General features: G+C 42.3%; 1 protein-coding gene across 13 annotated transcripts in view; it reads left to right on the top strand.

Moving 5' to 3' along the window:
- Positions 1-15,663, top strand: part of LOC115103026 (microtubule-associated protein 4-like) — a 61,135-nt gene extending 45,472 nt beyond the window's left edge. For 6 of the 13 annotated variants that reach the window (XM_029623595.2, XM_029623594.2, XM_029623597.2 and 3 more), the window contains 11 exons: positions 4,730-5,130; positions 5,453-5,662; positions 6,033-6,165; positions 6,328-6,393; positions 7,041-7,285; positions 8,261-8,305; positions 9,669-9,761; positions 10,741-10,822; positions 11,013-11,137; positions 11,561-11,726; positions 12,000-15,663. In XM_029623595.2, coding sequence (XP_029479455.1) covers positions 4,730-5,130; positions 5,453-5,662; positions 6,033-6,165; positions 6,328-6,393; positions 7,041-7,285; positions 8,261-8,305; positions 9,669-9,761; positions 10,741-10,822; positions 11,013-11,137; positions 11,561-11,726; positions 12,000-12,004 — 1,571 coding nt within the window. In that variant the 3' untranslated portion in view covers positions 12,005-15,663. Of the gene's footprint in view, positions 1-4,729; positions 5,131-5,452; positions 5,663-6,032; positions 6,166-6,327; positions 6,394-7,040; positions 7,286-8,260; positions 8,306-9,155; positions 9,762-10,740; positions 10,823-11,012; positions 11,138-11,560; positions 11,727-11,999 lie in introns of those variants that run through there. The other 7 variants (XM_029623598.2, XM_029623596.2, XM_029623601.2 and 4 more) reach the window with 7 other exon arrangements.
- Positions 15,664-25,899: the final 10,236 nt, after the last annotated feature.

The raw sequence follows: 25,899 nt of genomic DNA, 5'->3' as shown, positions 1-25,899 counted from the left end.
CAGAACAGCTCTATATTAGTCTATAGCACAGGTCAGCAACAGGCGGTGATTTCTCTTGGTCCCATGAAGTTTGTAGTAAAAAATATATACACTGGACACCCCTTAAAATGTGTGGATTCAGCTAGACAGGCCACACCGTTGCTGACAGGTGTATAAATTGAGCACACAGTCATGCAATCTCCATAGACATATATTGTCAGTAGAATGGCCTTACTGAAGAGATTAGTCACTTTCAACGTGGCACCATCATAGGATGCCACCTTCCCAATAAGTCAGTTGGTCAAATTTCACCCCTGCTAGAGCGGCCCCGGTCAACTGTAAGTGCTGTTATTGTGAAGTGGAAACATCTAGGAGCAACAATGGCTCAACCGAAAATTTGTAGGCCACACAAGCTCACAGAACGGGACTGCCGGGTGCTGAAGGTCGTACAGCATAAAAATAGTCTGTCCTCGTCAGCAACACTCACTACAGAGTTCCAAACTGCCTCTGGAAGCAGCATCAGCACAAGAATGGTTTGTCAAGACTAAGATCAATGCCAAGCGTTGGCTGGAGTGGTGCGAAGCTCACCACCATTGGACTCTGGAGCAGTGGAAGCTTGTTCTCTGGAGTGAAGAATCACACTTCATTATCTGGCAGTCCAACGGACGAATCTGGGTTTGGCAGATGCCAGGAGAACGCTACCAGCCTCAATGCATAGTGCCAACTGTAAAGTTTGGTGGAAGAGGAATAATGGTCTTGGCTGGTTTTTCATGGTTTGGGCTAGGCCACTTAGTTCCAGTGAAGGGAAATCTTAATGCTACAGCATACAATGGTGTTCTAGATGATTCTGTGTTTTCAACTTTGTGACAATAGTTTGGGAAGAGGCCCTTTACTGTTTCAGCATGACAGTGCCCCCATGCACTAAGCAAGGCCCATACAGAAATTGTTTGTCAAGATCGGTGTGGAAGAACTTGACTGGCCTGCACAGAGCCCTGCACAGAGCCCTTCTAGGCAGAGTTGCAAAGAAAAAGCCATATCTCAGACTGGCCAATAAAAGGAAGATATTAAAATTGACAAAAGAACACAGACACTGGACGGAGGAACTCTCCCTTGAAGGCCAGCATCCCGGAGTTGCCTCTTCACTGTTGATGTTGAGACTGGTGTTTTGCGGGTACTTTTTAAGGAAGCTGCCAGTTGAGGATTTGTGAGGCGTCTGTTTCTCAAACTAAACACTCTAATGTACTTGTCTTCTTGCTCAGTTGTGCACCCGGGCCTCCCACTCCTCTTTCTATTCTGGTTAGAGCCAGTTTGCGCTGTTCTATGAAGGGAGTAGTACACAGCGCTGTACAAGATCTTCAGTTTCTTGGCAATTTCTCGCATGGAACAGCCTTCAAGAATAGACTGACGAGAATAGACTGACGAGTTTCAGAAGAAAGTTCTTTGTTTATGGCCATTTTGAGCCTGTAATCGAACCCACAAATGCTGATGCTCCAGATACTCAACTAGTCTAAAGAAGGCCAGTTTTATTGCTTCTTTAATCAGGACGGCAGTTTTCAGCTGTGCTAACATAATTGCAAAAGGGTTTTCTGATGATCAATTAGCCTTTCAAAATGATTAACTTGGATTAGCTAACACAGCGTGCCATTGGAACACAGAAGTGATGGTTGCTAATAATGAGCCTCTGTAAGCTAAAATTCCATAAAAAAATCTGCAGTTTCCAGCTACATTAGTCATTTACAACATTAACAATGTCTACACTGTATTTCTGATCAATTTTATGTTATTTTAAATGGACAAAAAACATGTTTTTCTTTCAAACACAAGGACATTTCTTAGTGTCCCCAAACTTTTGAACAGTAGTGTATACACAGTACCAGTCAAAAGTTTGGTCACACCTACTCATTCCAAGGTTTGTCTTTATTTTTACTATTTTCTACATTGTAGAATAATAGTGAAGACATCAAAGCTATGAAATAACACATATGGAATCATGTAGTAACACAAAAATTGTTAAACAAATTAAAATATATTTATATTCTTTAAAGTTCTTCAAAGTAGCCGGCCTTTGCCTTGATGACAGCTTTGCACACTCTTGGCATTCTCTCAACCAGCTTCATGAGGTAGTCAACTGGAATGCATTTCAATTAACAGGTGTGCATTGTTAAAAGTAAATTTGTGGAATTTCTTTCCTTCTTAATGCGTTTGAGCCAATCAGTTGTGTTGTGACAAGGTAGGGCTGGTATACAGAAAATAGCCCTATTTGGTAAAAGATCAAGTCCATATTATGGCAAGAACAGCTCAAATATACAAAGAGAAATGACATGAAGGTCAGTCAATCTGGAAAATGTCAAGAACTTTGAAAGTTTCTTCAAGTGCAGTTGAAAAAAAAACATCAAGCGCTATGATGAAACTGGCTCTCATGGGGACCGCCACAGGAAAGGAAGACCCAGAGTTATCTCTGCTGCAGAGGATAAGTTCATTAGCATTACCAGCAATTGCAGCCCAAATAAATGCTTCAGAGTTCTAGTAACAGACACATCTTAACATCAACTGTTTAGAGGAGACTGTGTGAATCAGGCCTTCATGGTCGAATTGCTGCAAAGAAACCACTATTAAAACACACCCATAAGAAGAAGAGACTTGCTTGGGCCAAGAAAAACGACATTAGACAGGTGGAAATCTGTCCTTTGGTCTGATGAGTCCAAATTTGAGATTTTTGGTTCCGTCCACCGTGTCTTTGTGAGACGCAGAGTAGGTGAACGGATGATTTCCACATGCGTGGTTCCCACCGTGAAGCATGGAGGGGGAGGTTTGAGTGCTTTGCTGGTGACACTGTCAGTGATTTATTTAGAATTCAGGGCACACTAAACCAGCATGGCTACCACAGCATTCTGCAGTGATACTCCATCCCATCTGGTTTGCGCTTAGTAGGACTATCATTTGTTTTTCAACAGAACAATGACCCAACACACCTCCAGGCTGTGTTAGAGCTATTTGACCAATAAGGAGAGTGATGGAGTGCTGCATCTGGTGACCTGGCCTCCACAATCACCCGACCTCAACACAATTGAGATGGTTTGGGATGAGTTCGACCACAGAGTTAAGGAAAAGCAGCCCACAAGTGCTCCGCATATGTGGGAACTTCTTCAAGAATGTTGGAAAAGCATGCCAGGTGAAGCTGGCTGAAAGAATGCAAAGAGTGTGCAAAGCTGTCATCAAGGAAAAGGGTGGCTATGTTGAAGAATCTTTTTTGGTTACTACATGATTCCATATGTGTTATTTAATATTTTGTAGAAAATAGTACAAATAAAGAAAAACCCTTGAATGAGTAGGTGTGTCCAAACTTTAGACTAGTACTGTATGTATATTTATATACAGAGTAGGTGAACGGATGATTTAAAAAATGAGTTTAATTCTGGAAATCTGTTTCAAACAAATAATAATAATTATAATATAAATAATAAATATATAAATAATTCCCACAAATAAAAAAAGAGACATGTAACCAAGGTATGAAATTTGTTATTTTTTCAATACAATCTTTTTTGGGCTTAGTTGTAGTCATTTTGTTGTGTACAAATTATTATAGTTATGTTCTGGCCCCTAGACCCTCTGCTCTGATGAAAATTGACCCTCGGCTGAATCTAGTTGCCTACCCTTGGTCTATAGTGTATGACATTTACTGGAACCAGGGCTCCTAAAGCCAACCATGGGCACAACAAGGTCAGTCCTGTATACTGTACTCAATCATTTGATAGATTTTTCGATTGACTCATGGTTTTGTACCATTGTGGCAAATCCATGATCTTGTCTGACTCATTGATCTGCCGTAAACTACAATCCATTTTCCCTCGCTGTCTTTTTAAATGTTGATGCTCTAGTCAACTAATTGGTCAGAATTTTCTTTGAAAAGCGGATTCAGTCATTACGTCAATGGGTCATGTTTTGACCCAACTTAATCGGTCCCACATTTCCTAATCCATTTGACAAGCTTTTTCTCTCTCAGGTTGTATCGCAAATGGTACCCTGGGATACAGCCTGAGAGAGGAAAACTATAGTGAATTACATAGGGAATAGGGTGCCATTACAGACATGCTCTCTCTCTCTCTCTGTTGAGGTCACTCTGCTAAATGACTTAAATGTAAATGTAAATGTAAATGTCACTGAGGATGGGTTACATAAGGAGCCGATGCCAACAATGTGCTGTTCTGTCCGCCCTGCTCGGCCCTGGGCTCGGCCCTGACTTTCTGTGGCCCTGCCTAGACTACACACCACCATGCCATGACTGGTCACTGTAGTTAACTCACTCTTATTTCCACACCAATGAGTTGATCTGGGGTGTAGTACAAAATATTATCACTGATAGATTATCATCACATGAGTAAAATATGGCAGTATTCGGAACGCTTGTATTTTGTGATCAATCAGAGTATTTTAGAGGTTTGAAATTTTAGTTGCCTATTTGAACAGCCGCACCATGTACAAAGTCCTGTTGTCCTTATACGCTGGTGGTATTCTTAGGTGGCATTTTTAGGATGCATTGTTGTAGCTCGATTTTCAAGCTAATGCCAGTCTGAATCTGTGCTTAGGTTAATAACACACAGTAAGATATGATCGCTCTCATGGCTGAAAGTGAGTCTGGCACTTGTTTCTCTACCTGTATTTGATCCTTAGAGTCATTTTGGTGTTTTTATATGACATACAGTGTTGCAGGTTTGCTAAATATGTATCTGTTTTTGTCTCTCTACAGTGAAAGCAGAGAATAAGGACAAACAAGAGAAGGCAGATTTCTTCCCAAAGACAGATAACTTGAACATATTTGAGAAGACGGAGAAGTCCGACAAGATGGAGAAGAAAGAGAAAGAAGATGAATCTAAGAAAGTCGACAATGCCGACAAGACCTCAAAATCTGAGAAGATCCTCAAAGATGAAGAGAAGTTCCATAAGACGGAGAAGAATTATACAAATGAAAAAGTGGACAAGCCAGAGAAGACAAACAAAGATGAGAAGATGGAGAAGAAAGAAAATGGGGAGAAAACTGACAAGATGGTCAAAGCTGAAAATAATGAAAAGGCTGGGAAAGGTACTGCAAAGTCCCAAACAACCAACGGAAGCAAGCAGGACCTCACCAGCCCAGACAGTAAGGCCAAGGTAGGTCAAGGAAAGGCTGGGACAATGTTGCCATTCATTTCATCTCAGCAAGCTGCTTCTGCAACTGTCACTGCCATCTCTAGTGTGTGTGTGTGTGCGTGAGTGTGTGTGTGTGTATGCGTGTGTGTGTGTCTGTGTGTGTTTGTATGCACATGCTTATGTGCAATTCGTCACTGCCAATTTGCTCTGCTGATGCTCTTGGTTTGATTATGATTTGGTTTTAGTGAATGCTGCTTCTGCTGCTTTACTATCCTGCCTGTCCTCTGTTGTATGCTTTTTGGTTTGCTTCTTTTCTCCTTTATCGTGTGACGTTGTTGTACAGCCTGCTGTTGGGTCAACCAAACCAAACTCTGCCAAAACACGGCCCACCTCTTTGTCCACTGGGGACGCAGCTGGCCCCCCAAAACGTTCCTCCCCCACCTCAAGCTCTGCCAATAAAAAAAGCCCTGTTACCAAGGCAACCACTCCCACTGCTTGCACCAAGCAGCCAACGCCCGCTGCCAGTCAAACCCCTAAAGCCACCAAGTCCATGGTGAGTTCCCTCCCACTTTCCTCTGGTGTCTTCTCACTGGCCTCCTCTTCTGTGGTTGGCACCTTGTCCCCCTCCCGTTTGTTTGGTTCTGCCGTATAATTGTCCAGTGCCCACCTACTGACTCTCACTCATAGTTTGTGGACCACCAACTCCCTGCATTATGACCTCTGTCCAGTCTCTTCACCATTTAGGGTAGTCCTACAAACTGAATCTTGTCTATCACCTCCCTGAAAACCCCAGCATACTGTACATTTCCAATATCTCATTTCTGTTTCCAATCTTTGCTCCCCTCATTTCCTAATCACTTTCCTTTTTGTCCCGCGCTCTCTTCCACAACAACCATTCTCTGATTTCCCGTTTGCTTACTCAGACTCCGGAAAACGGTCCTCCTGTGCCAAAGGCCAATGGCACGTCAAATAAGAACGGTTCCTCGACAACCGCCACTACTAAACCTGCTGGGCCACGCCCCTCTGCCAGTGCCCCCTCTCTGCGCCGCAACACCGGTGAGCGCTAACTCTAACTGTACCGTGCAAACTTACATCCTTTAAGGTACTTTATTCTTGATGATGGTGATATTCAAAAACCTATTATATTCCTTCAGATCATACATTGTTCACAAGTGTAAATCCTGTAAGGTGAGCTTGGTTATGCCCTCTACCCTACAGTTCCCAAGACTGATGATACCAAGCCAGGTGACGTGAAGAAGCCTAGTACACTGAAGACAACACCAAGTAACAACAACCAACCTACACAATCTAACTAAAACACCCGGGAGTTTAATGTATTCTTTGAAATTGTTAGGACAGACATCATGTTTTAATCTCTCCTGACAGTGCCATTATGATTACACAGAGAGACAAACACAGTGGATATGTGTGGCTAAGAGACAGACAGGGATGCAGAGGGAAACAGAAACGTAGGCTGCGTTTACTGATCTTCTTTTTTTTCAGTAATTGAATTGACCAATCACATCAGATCTTTTCACATCAGAACTTTTTCAGAGCTGACCTGATTAGCCAAAAGACCAATTAGTGAAAAAAAGATCAGAATTGAGCTGCCTGTGTCTCCACAGTAGCTCCAGTTAATGAAAACACTGACTGAACCCTCAATCCTGTCGTTTCCTCCTCTGAGATGTTCATTAGTCATCAAATCAGGGGCTGGTGACCCAGCCTTGTAAAACTAACTACCAGAGACCACAGTATCTACTGTATGTAAGTAGTAGTAGTGTGGTTCCTCATACTTCTCAGTGGACTTGTTAGTGTCCAGCCCATTGTTTCCTAGTAAGTCATTGTTAGTGCTGTGTGCGATCAGCTCAGCTCCAGCTGTTAGATGGTACTGTTTTATGGTTCCTCATGTCCTTTCGCTCTCTCTGCCCCAGCCAAGCCCAGGGTGCCTCGCACCTCCGCCACAGCTCCGAGCACTCCTGCCACCAACGGGGAGCAGCCTCGCCGACGCATCACCAAACCCCCAGTGCCCAAGCAGACCGCTATGGAGAGGAAGCCACCTGTACCCAGAGCACCTAGGACTCCCAGACCTATCAACGCACCCCTGCCGGACTTAAAGAATGTGCGCTCCAAGATCGGCTCCACAGACAACATGAAGTACCAGCCTACCGGCGGCAAGGTGCGGTAACCAGGGATAGAGATGTACTGTACATGGAAGCTTGTGGTGATGGGTCTATTTAAGAAGATCGACATGACACATAGACATTTTTTGTATTAGCATATTTAAAGTGCTTTCAATGCTGCCAACTAATGCCATTCATAGCAGGGGTTTTCTCACAAGCAAATGATCATACAAATTCCATATTATTAAAACCTCCTCACCGCTACCATATAACAAGACCATATACCACCTCATTAGTCATTGCCACCTATATTGGCCTCCTCAACTGAATAGTGGCACAATGCATGCTAACCCTAGAGAAAATATGTCAAGCAAATGATCTGTCTAATTCTACTGTTATTTTTCATTCTGTAGTTCCCTTTCTGTTCTCTCCCCTTTTCCTCTCTGTAACGTTTTTATTTTCTCTCTCTCGTCTCTCTACGTTACAACTGACAGCCGCCGTCACTCATTTGACCGACTGATACAAGGTGCTGTCACCTGTATTCATAAAGATCACTCTGAAAAGAGGAATCCTTTCATACAGATGATCATCTTGGAAAATAGCCGTCATGTCCAGTCTTTACCTACGGCATTGGTTGTGACAGTGTCCATCCAACAAAAAGTTTGCCTGTCACAGTGATGTAAGCATAAGGGAGACTCCCTAGAAAAACGATTAAAAAAAAAACTAGTTTCAGTACCAACCCTGCACACACTTCCACTAATCTTGCCTGAGAACTGAAGAGTTGAATTGGCTCCCTGAGCCAATGCCTAGGCTTTGGTTTAGCGAGCCAAAGCACTCTTCTACCATGCAGGAGACCTGGGTTCGAAACTCATCAGTGACACAAACAGGTGGTGTAGCTGAAAAGCAGAACACTTCCCTCCATCCATATACCCACCACCACACTCTCCTGTGCCCTGACTGGTGGCACTGACCCAGGGCCCAGGGCAGCCTTGTCTCCTGGTATTGACCCAGGGGTGGTTGTCTCCCCTCAGGTCTCCTCGGCGGGGGCTTCCCAATCCAAAGACGGCCCGGGCAAAGTGAGTCCCTATCATCACACACCCCTCTTTCATTCTCACCCGTGTGCCTAACCACTCTCTCTCCTCTGATATCACACTGAAGGAATTGGCATAAGTGGATATTTTTGTCCACTGACTATTTGAACCTACTTGTACACACACAAACACATAATAGAGACACGTCACACTCTAACACACTCACTCATGCACATTCTCACCTTTTCTTCTCATTCATGGGAACCTGTTGCTTTCCGGTATAAAATGTGGAATGGTTGTGGACAGTGTATGACAAGTCTCTGTATCCCCTGAAATGCACAGCTTAACTGACAGACAGACAGAAAAACAGACAGACAAGACCTTGCCGTCATTCCCCTGACCTCTACAACCATGGCACTACCCAGAACACCACAGGGACCGTTGTCCTTCGCTGGTCCTCCCGTTCACCTGATACATTTAGAAGAGGCCTGAGCTTGAGTATTTTGAGAGGCCCTGGATGGCTTTTGAGGTCGTAGTGCAACCAATACCACTGTTAATGTTCATTTGGGTTTACTTCGTAGTTTAGCCTTACACTTTATACAGTCCTATTAGTCTTTTATGATTAAATTAAGGATTTGAATCAGTGATGTAGTGGTAAAAAAAATGGTGGGTAAACTGATCGCCGGTCGCGTCGAAAAAATTATGCTTACTAAACTTTCAATGCAAATGTCCAAGATAAGCAATACAGAAACAAGCTCCAGCACTCATAAGCCAAGTGATATGGCAGAGTAATGTAGCCATTGGTTGTCCAACACCTGTGAGTTGAGTTCAGTGATGTATGAACTGGAGGCAGGGTGAACAGGCAGTGAGAACTAACAGACCTTGGCTGTTGCAGTGTGTTTCAGAGGGTGACTCAGCCTGCCTGTGCTGCTACCTGCGTCACAGAGCCGCAAACTCATCCAAACACCAGGTCGTCTCAGAATACAAAGCAAAAAAGAAATGCAGAAAGCAGACTAGTGCTTTTCATTCAAGGTTTCTGAACAGAAGTTCCCTTGCTGTGTGACAATGTTTTGAAATCAAGAATTGATATCAGAGAAAAGCTGGCTGGCTAGTATATCTGTTTGGGTGTGTGTGTGAGAGAGAGAGAGTAACACTGCAGTTGTTCTCAGTCACATCTAGAATTGGATTTGAGCTCATTTGCATGTAAATACTGATGTCTGACCAGCCAGCATTTCTGACTGTTGTGTGACTTGATTTGACTTACAAGGAGCAAGTAAGAGTTAACACCACACTGCATGCTCTTCAAATTGCTTTCACTTTTATATCCTGGTTGCTCCTCCACCATCCTCCACTAATTCTACACTCATCATAGTGACCCATTCCCCTCTGCTACTGTGCTGTTTTGTAGGTTATGATAGTCCACAAAAAACTGGACTTCAGCCATATCACCTCTCGCTGTGGCTCCAAGGATAATATCAAGCATGTCCCTGGTGGAGGGAATGTAAGTACAACACATGGTGGTCCCATGTGGCTGCTGCCTCCATCCCCATATCCCACTGACATGCTCGATTGGACAGAGTAATGTCCTAACGTTCTAGTCATTCTATTTCTATGGTCAGCCCTATTGACCAGCCTAGATACACTGAGTATACCAAACACTAAGAACACCTTCCTAGTATTGAGTTGGACATGGACTCGAAAGCGTTCCACAGGGATGCTGGCCCATGTTGACTCCAATGCTTCCCACAGTTGTCGTTGTGTCAAGTTGGCTGGATGTCCATTGCGGGGTTGGACCACGCTTGATAAACACGGGAAACTGTTGAGCGTGAAAAACCCAGCGGTGTTGCCGTTCTTGACACAAACTGGTGCGCCTGGCACCTACTACCATACCCTGTTCAAAGGCACTTCAATCTTTTGTCTTCCCCATTCACCTGAATTGCACACATACACAATCCATGTCTCAGTTGCCTCAAGGCTGATTTATTATTATTTATTTTTTTACCTGTCTCCTCCACTTCATCTACACTGATTGAATTGGATTTAACAAGTGACATCAATAAGGGATGATAGATTTCACCTGGATTCACCTGGTATACCACCTTCTATGTCATAGAAAGTTCTTAATGTTTTTTATACTCAGTGAATAATGTTAGGTCCGAGTGCTGTGCTGTTTGTGTGAACTTTCTCACCCAACTAACTAGCCTACGAGATAATAGCTTTCTATCTGCCTCTCACTCTTTTACATTGCAACAAGCATTTTCCTCATTAGGTGACAAACAATATTTTTAAATGGATACTTCAAATTGCCTACTCCTCCAATTTACAGTACCTCAGCGTTTTATCTGTCCAAATTTCATAATCAGTGTTACACTGGTGGGCGAGAGTGATTCAAGGCATTGTGTGTGAATTTCAGAGTGGGTGTTGTTTCATGTTTGCCATTCATACTTCAACATTTGTGTTGTTTGTTTGCGTGCATTCAGGTCCAGATTCAGCATAAGAAGGTGGACTTGAGTAAAGTGACCTCCAAGTGTGGCTCTAAGGACAACATCAAGCACAAGCCAGGTAAGACTCCTAATGATTTAGGAAAATATATCTACATCCCAAATGGCACCCTATTCCCTACATAGTGCACTAGTTTTGACCAGAGCCTCATGGTCCCTGGTCAAAAGTAGTGCACTACATAGGGAATAGGGTTCCATTGGGAAGCATCCTATACCAAATGAATTCTCTTCTTACCCTACTTGTAACTAAGGTGTGTCCACTACAGGGGGTGGAGACGTGAAGAATGAGGCTAAGGCCAATGGCAATGGTAATGGGAAGCCCAAGGTGGGATCAATGGACAATATTGGCCTTGAGGCAGGGGATGGACCAATCAAGGTAAGGTCACCATTCTGTTGTCGTCACATAGTCATTAACATTTCTATCTAATTTGGTCATGAAAGTATTTATTTAAATACATTTCAGAAAGCTTGAAGTTATAAAGCAATTGTATATTGCAAAACACAAAAACACAGCATCTTTGTGGTTGTGGTGTTGGAAAAGTTTCATTTGAACATGCTGGTTGCCCACATACAGAGAGCAATTTCATCCTGTTAAAACAAGCAATGTCATCATGCATTAAGGGAGTTTGTCCACTAGATGGCATTAATGATTACCCGGCCTCACTACTGCTTCATAGAATCACAACAGATAAAGAAAAGATCATTGAACTTATAGAAATGCATAAATACTTTTTCAATTAACAAATGATTGTTAATTAACATCAGCGTGTGTCTGACTCTGATGCTGGTGTGTTTCCAGGCTGTGGGGATGCCGGAGAAAGCTGCAGGGAAAACATCTCCCCCTGGTGGAGCTCCAGCTACAGGCGCAGGAAGCATGGCTAAGGAGAATGGGAATAAGGCGACGCCTCCTTCTAATCCCTTTGGGGGTGACCCGATGGGCATGGACAAACGCATCCCTGAGACAAGTAGGTGCCCCTTCCTCCAAAAAGCACTTTCACTGTCATGCACTCTCAGAGCTTTAATATTGAGATGGCCTCCGTTGCCGAGTGCTCAGATGAGAGATAAGTAGGCTCCTTTTTAGCTTTCTTGCTACAAATGAGAAATTCTGCACAAAAACATTTGTACGTTACTTTATGCCATAAGTCTAACCAGTTTACTCTCCCCTCTACTCTTTCTCGTTTCTTACTTTTCTCCCCTATCCCTCCATCTTTCTCCATTGTGTCTGTATCTGCCTGCAGATTGAGTCTTATAAGCTGAGCTTTCGCGAGAACGCACGGGCTCGCACCACCAACGGCGCCGACCTTATCTCTTGGCCCACCCCTATTGGCAGCCCCCCCTCACCCCCATCGCAGCACCTCTCTCTGTGTTTCTCTGGGGTCCGCCAGCTTCCTCCTCCACACCCTCCAGCTCCTACCCAGCCCCTCGTCACCCAGCCTTGGGGCAGGGGGAAAAATACTGAATGCTAGCAGGACAAGGACTTCTTTAGCACATTCCAACTTACTCCTTTTACCTCACAATACAGTATCGCATCACTACTCTCTACCCTCGTTGAATATCTGTCTTAGTGGTCTCAGAAGAGCCAGTTTTAAAGTATAGAGACCAGAGTTCAGACAGATAGAGCAAGGTAGGGGTTTTGTCTCTTCTGGATTGCGCTGGCTTAACTTGCTGTAATATAAGGGGAGTAGTATGACCTCAGAGTGAACCTTCTAGAATCTAGACCCTCAGTGTTCTGTTGTAGTTATGTCAGCGCCTGCTTCTTTTGTTCCAGCCTATAAGCACTGTTCTTATACGTACAGTAGTGCAGTCTTGATCAAAATCACAAACACCTACAGTGTCGCACTGTATATTAGTATGACTTTTTTGTCATAGACTATCACAATGAGCCACTGCTATGTATGTGACAGGCCTAATCCTAGATGTAAAACCTTCCTTACCATATCTAACCCTCTGGATGAGCATAGCCTCCCCTGTACTGTAGGGACCCCAGATTTCACTTATGCAGTACAATTTGATGATTAGTGAAGCACCCCTTATTGTGAGCATGTGGGACTGTCATGTCATCCCAATGAAGAGCGGCTAATATGCCACCCCCTCACTTAACCAATTCAGTATGTCGAGATAACCTTCTGTAAACCTGTGACCCCCCCCCCACACACACACACAACCCTCTCAACAATAAGAAACTAGTAGGCTGTTACAAACAGTAGGATATTTAACATCTCTCTTTTAAAAAAAAACCTCTGTATTGTGTTTTCGTAAATTATTGTAACAATGAGCTGATGTGTTGTTCTGTTGTTTAATCATCAATATACCCTTTTTCCTTTTACTGTTACATCTCTCTGAAAGCAATACAGTGAGTGGTCTTTGCCTGAGGATACAACTTCCTCTTACACACCCGTACTCGCACATGTAAACTACAGTACGGTACAGTCAGAGAGCGAGCGAGAAAAACCCTCTCAGGGTCTGTGCACAGAGACTGGATGCCTGAGGCAGGACAGAATAGTAAGCAGGAGGCAGAAAACAGAGTGAGGAAAGGCCTATGATTGCACCAGGAGAGTGGAGATACTCCAATGACGATCAAGTCTCTGCAGTGTTGGCCCAATCGTTGGGACAGGGAAGACGAATAGAGAGCCATGTTGAAGGAAAGCAAGATTTAGATAGAGTTAACAATATTATCGTAAAAATCCAAATACAATTTTAAGTCAATATCAAGAGAAGTTTTTGAAGGACAAAGATGATCATTGATCTCCAATGTAACAATTGTACATTTGAATTATTCTCAACTAATCTACTGTTAAATATGAATTGATTTGAATGGCTGCTTATGCTACTGGTTCCACTGTGAATAGTGACATTATTGTGTAACAATAGGGCACAATTGCTTAACCAAGCAAATATATATAGCAATATATATATCAGCTAATTACTCTGTTTAACTTGCTATCGGTTTTGTAAAGAGGTTGGCGGATGGAATTGTATAGCATTACATGACTATGAATTAGGATCCGGTGTGTGTGTGTGTGTGTGTATAGTAGTTGAACGATCTTTGGGATGGTCTCATTTTGTGATCAACATTTAGACGTCTGTGGAGTCTGTCGGATTTGTGGTACGTTGCCGGATCAAGATCAAGGGCACCCGGGTGGCCTTTAAAATACTGCTAGTTTGGCTCTTAGAGTATGAGAATTGCCGTTCCTTTTGGAGATATCCATCACACTACTCCAACAAGAGGGATAATGGCCACAGATTTCAATGTGTAATTGTGCCTTGTAGATTCTCAAGGCTGAACTGTAACAGGTGTACAGTTCCCCCAAAAAAGTACATTTGTGTCCCCCACCCTAAAACACTTTTACTTTGATGTATTTGTTGTACCGTCGGTAGGGCGTAATCGGAATCTATTTGAGTGTGTGCACTGCGGTGGAGGAAATAATAGTGATCGTCAATGGCCGAGAGAATCAAAGAGCAAGTGATCAAATTATCGAGAAAGAAAAGCAAAAGCACCTTATGATATTTTTAAGGTATTCTTTCCCCCAACATTCCCATGGTTAGTTCCAAAAAATTGTAATGAAATTAATTCTTCCTGAAGACTAAGCCTTACACTGATGAAAGCAGATGAAAGCACTTTGAATGCACAGTGGCATGTACATTTCATGTTTGAGCTCTACAGTATGTTTGAGTGAACTGTTGCCATGATTGGATGAACAGATTTGTCTTTTAGTCTCCTTGGTGGTAACCTTGCTCACTGGTCACGTTAGTGGACTTTGGTGTCATGCTTTGGGTACAGTGGCCACTCACGCTCAGTCTGTTCTCCTTGTGCCTGTTAGGCATCACGTTTATGAACACTCACCTGTCCAATGCTTAAATGCTAACTTGCACCACCACCCTTCCATCAGTCTTCACGCGTTCGTTTGTATATAGACATCCACATGTTTTCATCACCACAGGAGAACAAGGTATTGATGTTAGGGTCTTTATGGATGTTGAGAAATGTCTTTCACGTTCATGAACCCATTTCCGGAGAGTGTTTTCTTTCTGGAGTCTGCCTTTTTTTCAGAAAGGGCTGAAGTACAAGAATGTTTTTACAATTTAATATATTAAAGATGCAAGATATGAATATAATATGTATGAACCTTTTGTTTTGTTGTAAAAAAAAATCACAATAAGACACTTATACTCAATATAAATTTGACTGACAGTAGGAAGTGTGTGTCGAGTCCAGTATGGGGACTGCAGCAGACTGTGAATAGCTTAAGCATTCAGCGATGTTTAACTTCTCAATGGATGGTCTAGGTGTGCTTTTACCCACTCCAACTCTATAGTGGATAAGCTGATATTTGCTTGAATGAATTAACACTTTTATCTGCTTCTTACACGTAGACTTACTATATGTAGAAAATCTACCAGAAACAAAGAATCATCCGATTTAATGCATATTCTTCCAAGTGTTTTGTGTCGCTGGTGAGCTTATTGATTGCTCAACTGTAATCATGAACCAGGCATTGTGAGGATAGGTTGAAGGTCAAGCTCCCACATGCAACACCTGACACACACAGCCCTTGAATGTCATCCAGACACCCCCCCCCACCCCCCCCCCCCCCACCCCTTGTGAGACTAACAGTAAGTGTCTTTTGGCATGTGTTATGTAGTGTGCTTCTGTAAAGCATCAAGGAGCCCATAGCTGTGCTTCTTCTTAGAGCACACCTACAGTGTGTATAATTCTCCATAGTGCACACCATAAGAGCATGCAGAAGGCAATGGATTGTAAACATCTGTCATAGATAGGAGGAGTTAATTGTTTCCCTTTCGATTTGAGTAATGTAATTTGGTATGAAAGAGATGTTCATTGTGATTCATTGTTAACTAGTGATGTGAATATTAATCATGAAATAAAAGACAAGCAAAACATTTATGACTTTACGTTTCCTATTCTTCTAATGAATTCTCTTTTGTGCATACTTTGTCATTTTTTCCATAAATAACTATCTTAGGGACAGTTCGACATTTACTGGAGGGGACCAAAATAGGGGAGGGTTGTCTAACTTAATTTTTTGCTTTCGGGAGGGTTGTGTGTTTTTTAATTTGGCACATGGGAGTGTTGTGCATTTTTTTCTGGTTTGCATTCGCTCTTTTGCAGGTTTACCTATGCATACCTGTGCATTCGGAAAATATTCAGACCGCTTCCCTTTTTCCACATTTTGTTACGTTACAGCCTTGTTCTAAAAAGGATTAATCAACACACAATACCCCATAATGACAAAGAGAAAATTGGTTTTTTAGAAATACCTTATTTACGTAAGTATTCAGACCCTTTGCTATGAGACTCGAAATTGAGGTGCAATTGCATTATTGTTTTCAAGTGAGTACAAAAGCCCTGTGATTTTGATATTTCATTCCATTTGGATCAGTTGTGGGTCTACTCTCTACAGTTTACAAGATCTAGAAAGGCACAGTAGCAGGCCAGTCTGACTGTATTTTTACTTCTATTTTATTTAATATTTTTCTGGGATGAGCTGTCTGTTGGGGATCACCGTCCTCCCAAGTCGTCCTACAATAATATGGCCACACGCGTCACCTCCTCTCCAATCCAAGCGGCTATTCCTCCCGCACCTAGAACCTAAAAGGCGCAGCATGGTCAATCCGATGTCTGCATTGGCCGTGCAGCATTTACGGTGATACGGCCTCTGCAGAAGTCATGGTATTCCTACTTCTACATGATGATCGATGCTTGGCTGCCATTTGACAAATCAATCAATCCAAACTGTGTAGGGGCCATTTGATGAATGGAAAGAGACATCTGTTACAAAACACCAAAATGACCATTGAATGACATTCGGAGATCGTCAAGCCAAGCCTTCGATACTGCGTAGGCCTACAAGGTAAAGAGGGATATATTTTCTGTTTGTGGAGATTGACAGAGTCTATTTATTGTGGTGTTGAAAATGCAAACCATGATATTGATGTGCCCAAAGTCGGTATGCTTTGTTTATTGGTTGTGTGGTGCATTGGCACAGAAATCTGTTGGTGGAAACTCCATTGCATATATTTTATATGATTATAAAAATCCAAATGTTGAAAATCTCATTTCAACCTACAGTAGCTGATTATTGTCTGCAGCCGGTTCTGATCGTAGTGTAGGCCTAGTGAAACAGGCAGGGAATGTGAGCTTGTCCGTCCGTGGTGGTCGGCGAAACCTCAACCTTCTGGCCCATAGCCCTGTGTGGCATTGACTGTGCCACAAAAGCATGCTGACGTGTCAAAGTCGATATCCACGTTTATAAACACAGGGTCGCTAGAATTATTGATATTTGTGGACGTTAACATTATTTTGAATTAATTGTATGAGGGGGGAGGGTGTGCAATTTTTCTTCACAGTACAATGGGAGGGTCGTGAAAATAGTTTTTGCGTTGGGGAGGGGGGGGATTTTTTTTAAGACAAGAACACAGAGTATCGTGCACATGAAGTATCAGCACGGTGCACAATTGAATGGTAGTGGCTAGCCAACTTTGCGTTTAATACTGTATAGTGAGAGAAGCTAACGACACTTATGTAGAGGGACAATGCATCTTGGCAGACAGCCAGACGAAGGAGACTCAAAGTCAGCCTCTCCATTATAACTTATTGTGCCAGCCACTAGAGAGCTGTATAGCCTAATACCCTGTATTGCCAGGTCTTGTTGACATGGAATAGTTATAGTCCTGAGGATAAAGATAAACCTGTGAAATTCCTCCTGTCTGCCTTTCACTGATTGAGAAGGACAGCTTTAGATGCACAATAAGGTTCATTGTCAAGTGTCAACCAATAGTAACAGGTGACCCAATGAGAAATCATGTCTCCCGACAACGTTGACTGTAACTTAACCACCCTCTGTCTTTTCAAACTATATTATTAGAGTTCACACATCTCCCATCTCTAGACCAAATAAACACCTGCTGTCCGTCCCTCCGTGTCCCACTCTTTACTGTCATGTCCTTGAAAGTCCCCCAACCAAGCCATCAGGGATGTGTGGTACCTGTCCTACTTGAGTGTGCAAACTGACACGGCTTGGGTTTCAGAGAGGACTATTGTTAGGGGTGTTTGTTCTTATGTGGTGGCAACGTGGCATAACGGTCACTTTTCAGAGAAGGACTGCCCACCTTCCTCTTTCTCCTCCTGACTAACATTGGATCAGTCATTGGTGGCTCTGCTGGAAGGTCTCTTCAGTGGTCGTCTTCCTATCAGACTCCAGTAGGCTACAGATGGGCTCTTCGGTGGTCGTCTTCCTATCAGACTCCAGTAGGCTACAGATGGTCTCTTCGGTGGTCGTCTTCCTATCAGACTCCAGTAGGCTACAGATGGTCTCTTCGGTGGTCGTCTTCCTATCAGACTCCAGTAGGCTACAGATGGGCTCTCTCACCACTGATGATCCTCTGAAGCTGACAGAGAGAAAACATAGCTTGCAGAAGAATTGAAGAGTGGAACGTATAAATGTTGATTCATTTCACATTACGTTGATGCTTTTGATCTGGTGGCTCTGTTTGTCTCACACAGGATCAATTTGAAAACGCTCAAGATGCTTCCCACCAATAGTTTGTCACCCATTGGCCAGTATCTCTGAATGCCTCCACTGTCTCGATGGTCCAGCAATGTAGGCAGGCACCAGCAGGTATGTAATCCAGCTTTGATTAACTGCTCATTAAAACCTTTGAAAGGGCATATACTACAGTTGTTAACTTTGTGAAAATACTCACAGTTGAAGTCGGAAGTTTACATACACCTTCGCCAAGTACATTTAAACTCAGTTTTTCACAAATCCCAACACTTAATCCTAGTTATAATTCCCTGTTTTAGGTCAGATAGGATCACCACTTTATTTTAAGAATGTGAAATGTCAGAATAATAGTAGAGAGAATGATTTATTTATTTCATCACATTCCCAGTGGGTCAGAAGTTTGCATACACTCAATTAGTATTTGGTAGCTTTGCCTTTAAATTGTTTAATATGGATCAAACATTTTGGGTAGCCTTCCACAAGCTTCCCACAATAAATTGGGTGAATTTTGGCCTATTCCTCCTGACAGAGCTGGTGTAACTGAGTTAGGTTTGTAGGCCTCCTTGCTCGCACACTCTTTTTCAGTTCTTCCCACAATTTGTCCATGGGATTGAGGTCAGGGCTTTGTGATGGCCACTCCAATACCTTGACTTTGTTGTCCTTAGCCATTTTTCCTCAATTTTGGAAGTATGCTTATATGCTTGTCCATTTGGAAGACCCATTTGCGACCAAGCTTTAACTTCCTGACTGATGTCTTGAGATGTTGTTTCAATATATCCACATAATTTTCCTACCTCATGATGCCCTCTATTTTGTGAAGTGCACCAGTCCTTCCTGCAGAAAAGCACACCCAAAAAATGATGCTGCCACCCCTGTGCTTCATGGTTGGGATTGTGTTCTTTGGCTTGCAAGCCTCACCCTTACTTACCTTTACTGTGGATATAGATACTTTTGTACCTGTTTCCTCCAGAATCTTCACAAGGTCCTTTGCTGTTGTTCTGGGATTGATTAGCACTTTTCGCACCAAAGTACGCTCATCTCTAGGAGACAGAACGCGTCTCCTTCCTGAGTGGTATGACGGCTGCGTGGGTCCATGGTGTTTATACTTGCGTACTATTGTTTGTACAGATGAACGTGGTACCTTCAGGCATTTGGAAATTGCTCCCAGGGATGAACCAGACTTGTGGAGGTCTACAATTTTTTCTTGGCTGATTTCTTTGGATTTTCCCATGATGTCAAGCAAAGAGGCACTGACTTTGAAGGTAGGCCTTCAAAAGCTTTTCGGCGAAAGCTATCCAAGCGTTTATATGAGGATAGCTCTCAGTAGACAAAACATTACAAACAGCTAGCTGCAAACTAGATTGGTCACGGAAGTCAGAAAAGCAATAAAATGAATCGCTTACCTTTGATGATCTTCGGATGTTTGCACTCATGAGACTCCCAGTTACACAATAAATGTTCCTTTTGTTCCATAAAGATTCTTTTTAAATCCAAAAACCTCCATTTGGTTGGCGCGTTATGTTCAGAAATCCACAGGCTCGAGCGGTCACAACAGGGCAGACGAAAATTCCAAATAGTATCCGCAAAGTTTGTAGAAACATGTCAAACGTTTTTTATAATCAATCCTCAGGTTGTTTTTACAATAAATAATCGATAATATGTATTTCAACCGGACCGTAGCTTTTTCAATAGGAGTGAGAGAGAAAATGTCTGCTCCAAGCTGCTCACGCATTCAAAACTCTGCTGGCAAAAACAGCCATCCAATGACGCAATGTGATCTTTCTCGCTCATTTTTCAGAATAAAAGCCTGAAACTATGTCTAAAGACTGTTTACACCATGTGGAAGCCATAGAAAAAGGAATCTGGTTGATATCCCTTTAAATGGAGGGAAGGCATGCAATGGAACAGAGAGGTTTCAGGAAAAACAGCACTTCCTGGTTGTATTTTCCTCAGGTTTTCGCCGTCAGTTCTGTTATACTCACAGAACATATATTTTGATAGTTTTGGAAACTTTAGAGTGTTTTCTTTCCTAATCTGACAATTATATGCATATTCTAGAATCTTGGCCTGAGAAATAGGTTGTTTCATTTGGGTACGTTTTTCATCCAAACATCAAAATACTGCCCCTTAACAAGATGTTTGTGGAGTGGTTGAAAAACAAGTTTTAATGACTCCAACCTAAGTGTATTTAAACTTCAACTGTGTTTATTTTTTATTTATTTTACCTTTATTTAACTAGGCAAGTCAATTAAGAACAAATTCTTATTTTCAATGACGGCCTAGGAACAGTGCCTGTTCAGGGGCAGAATGACAGATTTGTACCTTGTCAGCTCGGGGGTTTGAACTTGCAATCTTCCGGTTACTAGTCCAACGCTCCAACCACTAGGCTACCCTGCCGCCTCTGTGTAACATAGGCCTACACGATTTTTCAACTCTCAATTTATTTTGAAATGTAAAAACCCTAAAAGTTGATTTGCTACCAGATTTCAGAGTGACAAAAGCAAATACCAATGAAAGATCCGAAAATGGTGTGGGAAGAATATATTTATAATTCAATACAACACATTCTAAAATTAATCACACACACTCCTTGCATGCTCACCTATGGTGAGTTTAGGCCATAGCCAAGTTGGGACATTAACAAGTAGGCTATCAAATCAGCCATGCACCACAGAATTCCACCTAAAATCAGTGTAGTTACTAGGGTGTGCAGCGAGTCGTTGCTGTCTGATGATGTTCTGTTCTTTCTCCCAAGTAAGTACTAGCTGCAGCTAGGAAGCGAAGCAAGGGCCCACATTCAGACCAGGGGTCACCAACTGGTCAATCGGGATCTACCAGTAGCTCGCAGCCCACCTATGAGTAGCTCGTCAAAGGAATTCTGAAAGTACATGGAATTTTCATGCACTCCACCACAAGCTTGTGATCTCACAAGTATTAGACACTGAAAGCACCCAACTACTACTGAATCAATGCAGCGTTGACATTATCTCACCCCTGGTTAGCCACTATTGGCTTAAAAAGCTAATTTAAGACAATATCTGCCAATTAATTTCCAGCAATATTGCTCCTGTCTGTCAGTGTGTGTTTGTCTATCACTCCGTGTGTAGCCAGTTGATGTGATAACCATCTTGTGGGTTGGCAGAAATACTTTCCCTAAAACCTTCACAATGAAATGTTAGCTGCAAAGGTGGCTTTCCTGGCAGAAGTATATAATAAATATCTAGTATTTGTTTATTTGCAAACGTGTTTATTTGCAGCAGTACAGAACTATCACTAAACCGGCACATTATATTTGCATTTATTATGGATCCCCATTAGGTGCTGCCAAGGCAGCAGCTGTACTTCCTGGGGTCCAGCAAAAATGAAAGCAGTAATATACAGTACATTATAATAAAATGTGTAAACATTAAAATACATGTTAAAAACATATATCAATATACATTAAGTGTGTGCCCTCTGGCCACTACTGTACTACAGCACACTATCCAGGTGTACGTGTGTGTACAGTCGTGGCCAAAAGTTTTGAGAATGACACAAATATTAATTACCACAAAGTTTGCTGCTTCAGTGTCTTTAGATATTTTTGTCAGATGTTACTATGGAATACTGAAGAATAATTACAAGCATTTCATAAGTGTTAAAGGCTTTTGTTGACAATTACATGAAGTTGATGCAAAGAGTCTATATTTGCAGTGTTGACCCTTCTATTTCAAGACCTCTGCAATCCGCATTGGTATGCTGTCAATTAACTTCTGGGCCACATCCTGACTGATGGCAGCCCATGCTTGCATAATCAATGCTTGGAGTTTGTCAGAATTTGTGGGTTTTTGTTTGTCCACCCGCCTCTTGAGGATTGACCAGAAGTTCTCAATGGGATTAAGGTCTAGGGAGTTTCCTGGCCATGGATCTATAATATCGATGTTTTGTTCCCCGAGCCACTTAGTTATCACTTTTGCCTTATGGCAAGGTGCTCCATCATGCTGGAAAAGGCATTGTTTGTCACCAAACTGTTCCTGGATGGTTGGGAGAAGTTGCTCTCGGAGGATGTGTTGGTACCATTCTTCATTAATGGCTGTGTTCTTAGACAAAATTGTGAGTGAGCCCACTCCCTTGGCTGAGAAGCAACCCCACACATGAATGGTTTCAGGATGCTTTACTGTTGGCATGACACAGGACTGATGGTAGCGCTCACCTTTTCTTCTCCGTACAAGCTTTTTCCGGATGCCCCAAACAATCGGAAAGGGGATTCATCAGAGAAAATGACTTTACCCCAGTCCTCAGCAGTCCAATCCCTGTACCTTTTGCAGAATACCAGTCTGTCCCTGATGTTTTTCCTGGAGAGAAGTGGCTTCTTTGCTGCCCTTCTTGACACCAGGCCATCCTCCAAAAGTCTTCACCTCACTGTGCGTGCAGATGCACTCACACCTGCCTACAGATCCACTCACACCTGCCTGCTGCCATTCCTTAGCAAGCTCTGTACTGGTGGTGCCCCGATCCCGCAGCTGAATCAACTTTAGGAGACGGTCCTGGCGGTTGCTGGACTTTCTTGGGTGCCCTGAAGCCTTCTTCACAACAATTGAACCGCTCTCCTTGAAGTTCTTGATGATCTGATAAATGGCTGATTTAGGTGCAATCTTACTGGCAGCAATATCCTTGCCTGTGAAGCCCTTTTTGTGCAAAGCAATGATGACGGCACATGTTCCCTTGCAGGTAAGCATGGTTGACAGAGGAAGAACAATGATTCCAAGCACCACCCTCCTTTTGTAGCTTCCAGTCTGTTATTCGAACTCAATCAGCATGACAGAGTGATCTCCAGCCTTGTCCTCGTCAACACTCACAACTGTGTTAACGAGAGAATCACTGACATGAGCTGGTCCTTTTGTGGCAGGGCTGAAATGCAGTGGAAATGTTTTTTCAGTTCATTTGCATGGCAAAGAGGGACTTTGCAATTAATTGCAATTCAGCTGATCACTCTTCATAACATGCTGGAGTATATGCAAATTGCCATCATACAAACTGAGGCAGCAGACTTTGTGAAAATTCATATTTGTGTCATTCTCAAAACTTTTGGCCACGACTGTACAATTCTCGCTGTTCCATGAGGTGTATTTTTATCTGTTTTTTAAATCTGATTTGACTGCTTGCGTGAGTTACTTGATGTGGAATAGAGTTCCATGTAGCCATTGCTCTAAGCATTACGGTGCACCTCCCATAGTCTGTTCTGGACTTGGGGACTGTGAAGAGACCAATTTATCTCAGCCAATCATCAGTCATTTGTGTAAGTGCTATGCATGTTGAATACCCTTCCCTATAAGCATGCTGAAAGTCTGTTGTAAATAAATTTGCTGTAAAATAGCAAAAATGGTCAAACACCATTTTTTCCAAAAGTATACTAAGGGTTGGTAACAGGCTGATTGGTTGGCTATTTGAGCCAATAAAGGGTGCTTTACTATTCTTGGGTAGCCAAATTACTTTTGCTTCCTTCCAGGCTTGAGGGCACACACTTTTCCATAAACTTAGATTGAAGAGATGGCAAATATTAGTAGCAATATCGTCTGCTATCATCCTCAGTAATTTTCCATCCAAGTTGTCAGACCCAGGTGTCTTGTCAATGTTGATAGACAACAGACGCACTATTAAGGGGGAATTAGACTAAAAAATGTAAATGTGTACGTTTATGTCCAGAACTTTAAAAAATGGTCTTCTGGTGTGATTTAAGCATTAACATGGACTCAGAACATACAATGTCATTGTTTCTCTATGAATAATTGTCATATTGAGAGTGAAAAATAATAATAATCTAAAACCAGGAAAAATAAAAACTGAGATCTCTGAGTCAGATTTAAAAAATATATAACTTATTTAGCTACTTGAGCAAGTTTGCGTTGTAGTTTTCTTTGGGCGGAACAAGCTTCAAACATAGTAGAACTGCTGTAGTAGCTATTTATTGAGACTAGCTAGCTAGTCCAACTGGGTGAAGTAAAATCTAAAAAAGGACCATGTCATGTGTAAATTTGGGCTATTATTTTGGTACTGAAATCCGCAGAGTTTAATAAAAACTTCATTTTATGTGATGTCGGGGGTACTGTCCGTCCACACGAGTCGCCACTCAACTCCATCTTAAATCGTGGAGTTGAGTTTCGTCAGCTAGTGAGACTGCAGTGTCTGGGTTATATATTTGATAGCTAGCAAGTTACTGGAAGAAATTGTGTTCAGGGACCGCCTCTAGAGAACCTGCTTGTGATCATATATTAAATTATTATCATAGAGCAATACCTATATTTTTGACCTATAGGTTCAACTTTGCTGCTACATGATCCATCCTGAAACCTAAGAAACCAGATCCAGCTAGCTATGTAATAAGTAATGTTTGTTTCAACAATGATTTGGTCATTCTTTGCTATTCTGTCTGTATTTGTGGCTGTGGCATGGCCAGCGTCTTGCCAATATGAGCATTTTAGGGCACTTGTATTCAGTCACAGTGCAGCAAGTCATGTATGTACAGGAACATATGAATGATAGGGGGCATCTTGTTCATAAAACAAATGTTAGGTTTACTAGCTACAGTTTGATCTCTGAAGCTGTTTACTCTTTTTTTAATGAACTCGTTAACTCCTGTGACCCTATGTTATTCAAGTTATTCTACATTTAAACATTCAACCTTTGCACCAACAAAGGTCCTTCACTGAGCTCTGTTGAGGGGATGAACGTTCCATTCCTGGCTACTCAATGACACTTTAATCCAACTCATTCCCAGCTGTCCATATCCCTCCTCTGAGCAGTTATTTGGGAGCCTAACACTAAAAGGCCTTCATCAGTTGCTGCAACCCAACTCCATTGGCCTTGGGTCTTTAACACAGAGGGGTCCTATTATTAGTTCATTGGCACTCTTGAACAATACCATAAATTACCATGCATTGTCTGTTTAGAGATTGTGTATTTCCATGTTATAATGGCATCAGGCAGAGTTCTGCTGTCGTAAATGTGACAAGCAGAATATGCTTTACATTTATACTTGGGAAAATGTATCTGATCAACATTCCCTTACAAACGTGAAGGCCATTCCATGCAAGCATCCCGGAGTCGCTATTGACGTTGAGACTGGTGTTTTGCGGGTACTATTTAATGTAGCTGCCAGTTGAGGACTTGAGGCGTGTGTTTCTCAAACTAGACACTCTAATGTACTTCTCCTCCTGCTCAGTTGTGCACCGGCCTCCCACTCTTCTTTCTTTTCTGGTTAGGGCCAGTTTGCACTGTTCTGTGAAGGGAGTAGTACACAGCGTTGTACGAGATCTTCAGTTTCCTGGGAATTTCTCACATGGAATAGCCTTCATTTCTCAGAACAAGAATAGACTGACTAGTTTCAGAAGAAAGTCCTATGTTTCTGGCCATTTTGAGCCTGTAATCGAACTCACAAATGCTGATGCTCCAGACACTCAACTAGTCTAAAGAAGGCCAGTTTTATTGCTTCTTTAATCAGAACAGCAGTTTTCAGCTGTGCTAACATAATTGCAAAAGGGTTTTCTAATGATCAATTAGCCTTTCAAAATGATTAACTTGGATTAGCTAACACAACGTGCCATTGGAACACAGGAGTGATGGTTGATGATAA

The sequence above is a fragment of the Oncorhynchus nerka genome, linkage group LG20 (assembly GCF_034236695.1).
Source record: "Oncorhynchus nerka isolate Pitt River linkage group LG20, Oner_Uvic_2.0, whole genome shotgun sequence".
Taxonomy (NCBI): domain Eukaryota; kingdom Metazoa; phylum Chordata; class Actinopteri; order Salmoniformes; family Salmonidae; genus Oncorhynchus; species Oncorhynchus nerka.
Note: the sequence above shows the minus strand (reverse complement) of the source record. Positions and strands in the feature narration are given on the sequence as shown.